Source organism: Blennius ocellaris, assembly GCF_963422515.1.
Source record: "Blennius ocellaris genome assembly, chromosome: 7".
Classification (NCBI taxonomy): domain Eukaryota; kingdom Metazoa; phylum Chordata; class Actinopteri; order Blenniiformes; family Blenniidae; genus Blennius; species Blennius ocellaris.
Window position 1 is genome coordinate 27,127,649 of NC_137656.1, and position 10,465 is coordinate 27,138,113.

General features: G+C 42.0%; 1 protein-coding gene across 1 annotated transcript in view; it reads right to left on the reverse strand.

Annotated features, from left to right (window-relative positions):
• The window catches only part of arid3c (AT rich interactive domain 3C (BRIGHT-like)), a gene marked incomplete at both ends in the record, with an annotated part of 83,817 nt that extends 73,908 nt beyond the window's left edge, over positions 1-9,909 (reverse strand). The window contains 2 exons of the mRNA XM_080499225.1: positions 9,391-9,561; positions 9,646-9,909. Of these exons, the coding sequence (XP_080355351.1) occupies positions 9,391-9,561; positions 9,646-9,909 (435 nt within the window). The remainder of the gene's footprint in view (positions 1-9,390; positions 9,562-9,645) is intronic.
• Positions 9,910-10,465: the final 556 nt, after the last annotated feature.

Here is a 10,465-nt window from a genome sequence, read left to right on the forward strand (position 1 = left end):
TGTCATTAATGTCAGGGTTAAATATGTGAATATCATTAATGTCAGATGTAAACATATCAATGTCATGTAAACATGTAAATGTCATTAATGTCAGGTGTAATGATGTAAATGTCATGTAAACATGTAAATGTCATTAATGTCTGGTGTAAACATGTTAATGTCATTGATGTCAGGTGCAAACATGTTAATGTCATTAATGTCAGGTGTAAACATGTTAATGTCATTGATGCCAGGTGTAAAAATGTTAATATCATGTAAACATGTAAATGTTATTAATGTCAGGTGTAAACATGTTAATGTCATTAATGCCAGGTGTAAACATGTTAATGTCATTAATGTCAGGGTTAAATATGTGAATATCATTAATGTCAGATGTAAACATATCAATGTCATGTAAACATGTTAATGTCATTAATGTCAGGTGTAAACATGTTAATGTCAGGTGTAAACATGTAAATGTCATTAATGTCAGTTGTAAACATGTTAATGTCATTAATGTCAGGGTTAAATATGTGAATATCATTAATGTCAGGTGTAAACATGTAAATGTCATGTAAACATGTAAATGTCATTAATGTCAGGTGTAAACATGTTAATGTCAGGTGTAAACATGTTAATGTCATGTAAACATGTAAATGTCATTAATGTCTGGTGTAAACATGTTAATGTCATTGATGTCAGGTGCAAACATGTTAATGTCATTGATGTCAGGTGTAAACATGTTAATGTCATTAATGTCAGGTGTAAACATGTTACTGTCATTAATGTCAGGTGTAAACATGTTAATGTCATGTAAACATGTAAATGTCATGTAAACATGTAAATGTCATGTAAACATGTTAATGTCATTAATGTCAAGTGTAAACATGTTAATGTCATTGATGCCAGGTGTAAAAATGTTAATATCATGTAAACATGTAAATGTCATTAATGTCAGGTGTAAACATGTTAATGTCATTAATGCCAGATGTAAACATGTTAATGTCATTAATGTCAGGTGTAAACATGTTAATGGCATTAATGTCAGGTTTAAATATGTTAATATCATTAATGTCAGATGTAAACATATTAATGTTATGTAAACATGTTAACGTCATTAATGTCAGGTGTAAACATGTTAACGTCATTAATGTCAGGTGTACAAATGTTAATGTCATTAATGCCAGGTGTAAACATGTTAATGTCATTAATGTCAGGTGTAAACATGTTAATGTCATTAATGTCAGGTGTAAACATGTTAATGTCATTGATGTCAGGTGCAAACATGTTAATGTCATTGATGTCAGGTGTAAACATGTTAATGTCATTAATGCCAGGTGTAAACATGTTAATGTCATTAATGTCAGGTGTAAACATGTTAATGTCATTAATGTCAGGTGTAAACATGACATGTAAACATGACATGTAAACATGACATTGATGTCAGGTGTAAACATGTTAATGTCATTAATGTCAAGTGTAAACATGTTAATGTCATTGATGCCAGGTGTAAACATGTTAATATCATGTAAACATGTAAATGTCATTAATGTCAGGTGTAAACATGTAAATGTCATTAATGTCAGGTGTAAACATGTTAATGTCATTGATGCCAGGTGTAAACATGTTAATATCATGTAAACATGTAAATGTCATTAATGCCAGGTGTAAACATGTTTATGTCATTAATGTCAGGGTTAAATATGTGAATATCATTAATGTCAGATGTAAACATATTAATGTCATTAATGTCAGGTGTAAACATGTTAATGTCATTAATGCCAGGTGTAAACGTGTTAATATCATTAATGTCAGATGTAAACATGTAAATGTCATTAATGTCAGGTTTAAATATGTTAATATCATTAATGTCAGATGTAAACATATTAATGTTATGTAAACATGTTAATGTCATCAATGTCAGGTGTAAACATGTTAATGTCAGGTGTAAACATGTTAATGTCAGGTGTAAACATGGTAAAGTAATTCACGTCAGGTGTAAACATGTTAATGTCATCAATGTCAGGTGTAAACATGTTATTGTCAGGTGTAAACATGGCAAAGTAATTCACGTCAGGTGTAATAATGTTAATGTCACTAATTTCAGTTGTAAACATGTCAATGTCATTAATGTCAGGTTTAAATATGTTAATATCATTAATGTCAGGTGTAAACATGTTAATGTCATGTAAACATGTTAATGTCATTAATGCCAGGTGTAAACATGTTAATGTCATTAATGTCAGGTGTAAACATGTTAATGTCATTAATGTCAGGTGTAAACATGTTAATGTCATGTAAACATGTTAATGTCATGTAAACATGTTAATGTCATTAATGTCAGGTGTAAACATGTTAATGTCATTAATGTCAGGTGTAAACATGTTAATATCATTAATGTCAGGTGTAAACATGTTAATGTCATGTAAACATGTTAATGTCATTAATGTCATGTGTAAACATGTTAATGTCATTAATGCCAGGTGTAAACATGTTAATGTCATTAATGTCAGGTGTAAACATGTTAATGTCATGTAAACATGTTAATGTCATTAATGCCAGGTGTAAACATGTTAATGTTACTAATGTCAGGTGTAAACATGTTAATGTCATGTAAACATGTTAATGTCATTAATGTCAGGTGTAAACATGTTAATGTCATGTAAACATGTTAATGTCATTAATGCCAGGTGTAAACATGTTAATGCAGTGCTTCTCAAATGGTGGGGCGAGCCCCCCTGGGGGGGCGTGGTGGGGTGTCAGGGGGGGCGTGAGGCGGGTGCGACTTTCAGTATTAGTGTCTTTATTCATGCTTGAACGATAAAAAAAGGGCCTCCAGCTCATTTTATTAATTTATTTTGATAATCAGGCGATTGTATGCAGAATGCTGGTGCCAGCAACTCATACAGTGGTTTATACTGATAAATAAATAAATATTATCAGGTTCTCAATGGTAGTACATTTCGGGGGGGGGCCTGAAAAAATTTTTGTCCTCTGGGGGGGCCTGACAGAAAATAATTGAGAACCACTGTGTTAATGTAAGGTGTAAACATGTTAATGTCATTAATGTCATGTGTAAACATGTTAATGTCATCAATGTCAGGTGTAACACGTTAATGTCATTCATGCCAGATGTAAACATGTAAATGTCATTAATGTCAGGTGTAAACATGTTAATGTCATTAATGTCAGGTGTAAACAAGTTAATGTCATTAATGTCAGGTGTAAACATGTTAATGTCATTAATGTCAGGTGTACAAATGTTAATGTCATTAATGCCAGGTGTAAACATGTTAATGTCATTAATGTCAGGTGTAAACATGTTAATGTCATTAATGTCAGGTGTAAAAACGTTAATGTCATTAATGTCAGGTGTACAAATGTTAATGTCATTAATGTCAGGTGTAAACAAGTTAATGTCATTAATGTCAGGTGTAAACAAGTTAATGTCATTAATGCCAGGTGTAAACATGTTAATGTCATTAATATCAGGTGTAAACATGGTAAGGTCATTAATGTCAGGTATAAACATGTTAATGTTAGGTGTAAACATGTTAGTGTCAGGTGTAAACATATTCAGGTCAGGTGTAAACATGTTAATGTCATTAATGCCAGGTGTAAACACGTTAAGGTCATTAATATCAGGTGTAAACATGTTAAGGTCATTAATGTCAGGTGTAAACATGTTAATGTTAGTTGTAAACATGTTAAGGTCATGTGAAAACATGCTAGTGTCATTAATGCCAGGTGTAAACATGTTAATGTCAGGTGTAAACATGGTAAAGTAATTCATGTCAAGTGTAAACATGTTAATGTCAGGTGTAAACATGTTAATGTCAGGTGTAAACATGGTAAAGTAATTCACGTCAGGTGTAAACATGTTAATGTCATGTAAACATGTTAATGTCATTAATGTCAGATGTAAACATGTTAATGTCAGGTGTAAAGATGTTAAGGTCATTAATGTCAGGTGTAAACATGTTAATGTAATTAATGTCAGGTGTAAACATGTTGATGTTAGGTGTAAACATGTTAAGGTCAGGTGTAAACATGTTAGTGTCAGGTGTAAACATATTCAGGTCAGGTGTAAACATGTTAGTGTCAGGTGTAAACATGTTGGTGTCAGGTGTAAACATGTTAATGCCAGGTGTAAACAGGTTAATGTCAGGTGTAAACATGGTAATGTATTAGTGTCAGGTGTAAACATGTTAGTGTCAGGTGTAAACATGTTAGTGTCAGGTGTAAACAGGTTAAGGTCATATGTAAACAGGTTAATGACAGGTGTAAACATGGTAATGTATTAGTGTCAGGTGTAAACATGTTAGTGTCAGGTGTAAACAGGTTAATGTCAGGTGTAAACAGGTTAATGTCAGGTGTAAACATGGTAATGTATTAGTGTCAGGTGTAAACATGTTAGTGTCATGTGTAAACATGTTAATGCCAGGTGTAAACAGTTTAATGTCAGGTGTAAACAGGTTAATGTCAGGTGTAAACATGGTAATGTATTAGTGTCAGGTGTAAACATGTTAGTGTCAGGTGTAAACATGTCAGTGTCAGGTGTAAACAGGTTAATATCAGGTGTAAACATGGTAATGTATTAGTGTCAGGTGTAAACATGTTAGTGTCAGGTGTAAACAGGTTAATGACAGGTGTAAACATGGTAATGTATTAGTGTCAGATGTAAACCTATTAGTACCAGGTGTAAACATGTTAAGATGTAATCTGCAATAGTTTAGCAGCAAGCCAGCCCCCCTCCACACTTCCTCCACCCTGAACCATCCACCCTTCCTCCACCTTGACTCCTCCACCCTGAACCCTCTGCCCTTCCTCCACCATGTGTCTTCCACCCTGAGCCCTCCACCATTCCTCTACCTTAAGTCCTCCACCCTTCTTCCACCCTGAGTCCTCCACTCTGAATCCTCCACCCTTCTTCTACCTTGAGTCCTCCACCCTTCTTCCACCCTGAGTCCTCCACCCTGAGTGCTCCACCTTATTGCACTGGTACAATTCAAAAGCTCCAGCTCCAGCTCTGACTGGACGTGAGGTCAGAGTTAGTTTTAGTAAACGTTGAGTTTAGTTGTTCCAGTGGAGGTCAGAGTTGGTTTTAGTAAACGTTGAGTTTAGTTACTCCAGTGGAGGTCAGAGTTAGTTTTAGTAAATGTTGAGTTTAGTTGTACCAGTGGAGGTCAGAGTTAGTTTTAGTAAATGTTGAGTTTAGTTGTACCAGTGGAGGTCAGAGTTAGTTTTAGTAAACGTTGAGTTTAGTTACTCCAGTGGAGGTCAGAGTTAGTTTTAGTAAACGTTGAGTTTAGTTACTCCAGTGGAGGTCAGAGTTAGTTTTAGTAAACGTTGAGTGTAGTTGCTCCAGTGGAGGTCAGAGTTAGTTTTAGTAAACGTTGAGTTTAGTTACTCCAGTGGAGGTCAGAGTTAGTTTTAGTAAATGTTGAGTTTAGTTGTACCAGTGGAGGTCAGAGTTAGTTTTAGTAAACGTTGAGTTTAGTTACTCCAGTGGAGGTCAGAGTTAGTTTTAGTAAACGTTGAGTTTAGTTACTCCAGTGGAGGTCAGAGTTAGTTTTAGTAAACGTTGAGTTTAGTTACTCCAGTGGAGGTCAGAGTTAGTTTTAGTAAACGTTGAGTGTAGTTGCTCCAGTGGAGGTCAGAGTTAGTTTTAGTAAACCTTGAGTTTAGTTGCTCCAGTGGAGGTCAGAGTTAGTTTTAGTAAACGTTGAGTTTAGTTACTCCAGTGGAGGTCAGAGTTAGTTTTAGTAAACATTGAGTTTAGTTACTCCAGTGGAGGTCAGAGTTAGTTTTAGTAAACGTTGAGTTTAGTTGCTCCAGTGGACGTCAGAGTTAGTTTTAGTAAATGTTGAGTTTAGTTGTACCAGTGGAGGTCAGAGTTAGTTTTAGTAAACGTTGAGTTTAGTTACTCCAGTGGAGGTCAGAGTTAGTTTTAGTAAATGTTGAGTTTAGTTGTACCAGTGGAGGTCAGAGTTAGTTTTAGTAAACGTTGAGTGTAGTTGCTCCAGTGGAGGTCAGAGTTAGTTTTAGTAAACCTTGAGTTTAGTTGCTCCAGTGGAGGTCAGAGTTAGTTTTAGTAAACGTTGAGTTTAGTTACTCCAGTGGACGTCAGAGTTAGTTTTAGTAAACGTTGAGTTTAGTTACTCCAGTGGAGGTCAGAGTTAGTTTTAGTAAACGTTGAGTTTAGTTACTCCAGTGGAGGTCAGAGTTGGTTTTAGTAAACGTTGAGTTTAGTTACTCCAGTGGAACCCTAACCCTAACCCCTCAGTCCTGTCAGTCCTGTCTGAAATCCTCATTCCTGTCTGAACCCCTCAGTCCTGTCTGAACCCCTTAGTCCTGTCTGAACCCTTCAGTCCTGTCATTCCTGTCTGAACCCCTCATTCCTGTCTGAACCCCTTAGTCCTGTCTGAACCCCTCAGTCCTGTCTGAACCCCTTAGTCCTGTCTGAACCCCTCAGTCCTGTCTGAATCCCTCAGTCCTGTCTGAACCCCTCAGTCCTGTCTGAACCCCTCAGTCCTGTCTGAATCCCTCAGTCCTGTCTGAACCCCTTAGTCCTGTCTGAACCCCTCAGTCCTGTCTGAATCCCTCAGTCCTGTCTGAACCCCTCAGTCCTGTCTGAACCCCTCAGTCCTGTCTGAACCCCTCATTCCTGTCTGAACCCCTTAGTCCTGTCTGAACCCCTCAGTCCTGTCTGAACCCCTCATTCCTGTCTGAACCCCTTAGTCCTGTCTGAACCCCTTAGTCCTGTCTGAACCCTTCAGTCCTGTCTGAACCCCTTAGTCCTGTCTGAACCCTTCAGTCCTGTCTGAACCCCTCAGTCCTGTCTGAACCCCTCATTCCTGTCTCAACCCCTCAGTCCTGTCTGAACCCCTCAGTCCGGTCTGAACCCCTTAGTCCTGTCTGAACCCCTCAGTCCTGTCAGTCCTCTCTGAACCCCTCAGTCCTGTCTGAACCCCTTAGTCCTGTCTGAACCCCTCAGTCCTGTCTTAACCCCTTATTCCTGTCTGAACCCCTCAGTCCTGTCTGAACCCCTCAGTCCGGTCTGAACCCCTTAGTCCTGTCTGAACCCCTCAGTCCTGTCTGAACCCTTCAGTCCTGTCTGAACCCCTCAGTCCTGTCTGAACCCCTTAGTCCTGTCTGAACCCCTCAGTCCTGTCTGAATCCCTTAGTCCTGTCTGAACCCCTCAGTCCTGTCTGAACCCCTCAGTCCTGTCTTGAATCCCTCAGTCCTGTCTGAACCCCTTAGTCCTGTCTGAACCCCTCAGTCTTGTCTGAACCCCTCATTCCTGTCTGAACCCCTCAGTCCTGTCTGAACCCCTCATTCCAGTCTGAACCCCTCATTCCAGTCTGAACCCCTCATTCCTGTCTGAACCCCTCAGTCCTGTCTGAACCCCTTTGTCCTGTCTGAACCCCTCAGCCCTGTCTGAACCCCTCAGTCCTGTCTTGAATCCCTCAGTCCTGTCTGAATCCCTCAGTCCTGTCTGAACCCCTCAGTCCTGTCTGAACCCCTCATTCCTGTCTGAACCCCTTAGTCCTGTCTGAACCCCTCAGTCCTGTCTGAACCCCTCATTCCTGTCTGAACCCCTCAGTCCTGTCTGAACCCCTCATTCCTGTCTGAACCCCTTAGTCCTTTCTGAACCCTTCAGTCCTGTCATTCCTGTCTGAACCCCTCAGTCCTGTCTGAACCCCTCAGTCCTGTCTGAACCCTTCATTCCTGTCTGAACCGCTCAGCCCTGTCTGAATCCCTCAGTCCTGTCTGAACCCCTCAGTCCTGTCTGAACCCCTCAGTCCTGTCTGAACCCCTCAGCCCTGTCTGAATCCCTCAGCCCTGTCTGAATCCCTCAGTCCTGTCTGAACCCCTCAGTCCTGTCTGAACCCCTCATTCCTGTCTGAACCCCTTAGTCCTGTCTGAACCCCTCAGTCCTGTCTGAACCCCTCATTCCTGTCTGAACCCCTTAGTCCTTTCTGAACCCTTCAGTCCTGTCATTCCTGTCTCAACCCCTCAATCCTTTCTGAACCCTTCAGTCCTGTCTGAACCCCTCAGTCCGGTCTGAACCCCTCAGTCCTGTCTGAACCCCTCAGTCCTGTCTGAATCCCTTAGTCCTGTCTGAACCCCTCATTCCTGTCTCAACCCCTCAGTCCTGTCTGAACCCCTCAGTCCTGTCTGAACCCTTCAGTCCTGTCTGAACCCCTCAGTCCTGTCTGAACTCCTTAGTCCTGTCTGAACCCTTCAGTCCTGTCTGAACCCCTCAGTCCTGTCTGAACCCCTCAGTCCTGTCTGAACCCTTCAGTCCTGTCTGAACCCCTCAGTCCGGTCTGAACCCCTCAGTCCTGTCTGAACCCCTCAGTCCTGTCTGAACCCCTCATTCCTGTCTCAACCCCTCAGTCCTGTCTGAACCCCTCAGTCCTGTCTGAACCCTTCAGTCCTGTCTGAACCCCTCAGTCCTGTCTGAACTCCTTAGTCCTGTCTGAACCCCTCAGTCCTGTCTGAACCCCTCAGTCCTGTCTGAACTCCTTAGTCCTGTCTGAACTCCTTAGTCCTGTCTGAACCCTTCAGTCCTGTCTGAACCCCTCAGTCCTGTCTGAACCCCTTAGTCCTGTCTGAACCCTTCAGTCCTGTCTGAATCCCTTAGTCCTGTCTGAACCCTTCAGTCCTGTCTGAACCCTTCAGTCCTGTCTGAACCACTCAGTCCTGTCATGCGGAGCATCACTGAGAAAGAAAATCAGCTCAGATAGGATCCATTACCAGCAGGAGGTCAAGCAGGAGTTCAGCTCTGCCTGTTAAACATCATTTAATGAACATTGTCAACAGTGTGGAGGAGGAGGAAGGAGGAGCAGGGAGTCACTCCAGGACCCATAACCTCCTGGAGGAAGGAGGAGCAGGGAGTCACTCCAGGACCCACAACCTCCTGGAGGAAGGAGGAGCAGGGAGTCACTCCAGGACCCACAACCTCCTGGAGGAAGGAGGAGCAGGGAGTCACTCCAGGACCCACAACCTCCTGGAGGAAGGAGGAAATAACTAAATCGTCCAATGAAACCCAAGAAAAGATGAAATGTGGAGATGAAACATTGTCAGACTCTGCAGCACCTTTCAACTCCAGCGCTGGAAAAAGTAATTTATGACAATAAAAGTAATCTATTACAATAAACAGCCAATAGTCATTTCATCAGCTTCTGGCCATGAAGTCCAGGACTTAGACTGACTGTTAAATACTCTCAGCCATTTGGTGAAATATGGAAATAAAAATATATGAAAAAAACTCAGGAAAATGACTAAAATCACCAAAAACAACAATCTGGAACTCTATGTGTGTGTGTGTGTGTGTGTGTGTGTGTGTGTGTGTGTGTGTGTGTGTGTGTGTGTGTGTGTGTGTGTGTGTGTGTGTGTGTCACCTGCTTAAACTGCTCCTCATAAGTCCACTCGTGGTTATGGTCCTGGGTCTGGTTCTGGTCCTGGTTCTGGTTCTGGTGATGCGGGGACTCGGTGCGCCGGCCCGGGCCGCGGACCGCCGGGACCCGGTCCATGAGGCTGATGGCCGGGGGCACACAGGTTCCCTGCGGCCGCTGGTAGCGGTTCAGCGCGGCACCGTCCCCTTCATCCTCATCCTCCTCTTCCTCCTCCATCACCTCCTGCTCCTCCTCCATCACCTCCTGCTCCTGCGTTCCCTTGTCGGTCCCGGGTGAGTCCCGGCTGAGGCGGAGCGTCCCCCCGGCGGACGAAGCGCCCACTCCGGCCAGAGCTCCGCGTATCGCCGCCTGGTAGTGGCGGAACGCCAGCGCCTGCTGCTGGATCTGGGACTCCACCACGGAGCGGAGGTCCTTCTCCTTCTCCGCCTGGCGCAGCTGCTCCTCCAAGGCGAGCCGCGCCGCCTGCTGCCGCTGCAGGTTCTCCATGACGGCTTCCAGCTTCATGCCGCCGGGCTGAGGAGCGTGAGCGGCGGGGAAGGCGCTGAGCGAGGCGGCGGCGGCGGAGGAGGAGGAGGAGGAGGAGGCAGCCTGGAGAGGGAGGCTGCCGGAGGAGCAGAGGGAGCCCTGCGGGGCACAGTAGTACATTAAACCCCCTCCGATCATTGCACACTGTCGAAAGTTTCAAACGGGCAAACTTTGCAAAAGTTGATTAAAGTCTGGCGGAGGCAGGGTGAGATAAAGCCAGATAAAGTGAGATAAAGGGAGATTAAAAAGAGATAAAGTGAGATAAAAAAAAAAAAAAGATAAAGTTAGATAAAGCCAGATAAAGTGAAATAAAGCGAGATAAAACGAGATTAAAAGAGATTGAAAAAGATAAATGGATTAAAAACAGATTAAAAAGATTTTCAAAAAGAGATTAAAAGAGATAAAAATATATAAAAAGACATCAAAACTGATCGAAAAGAGATTAAAAAGAGATTAAAGGGAGATTTAAAAAGAGAGGAAGAAATTAAAAGAGATTTTAAAAAGATAAAAAGAGATTAAAACGAGTAAAAAAGAA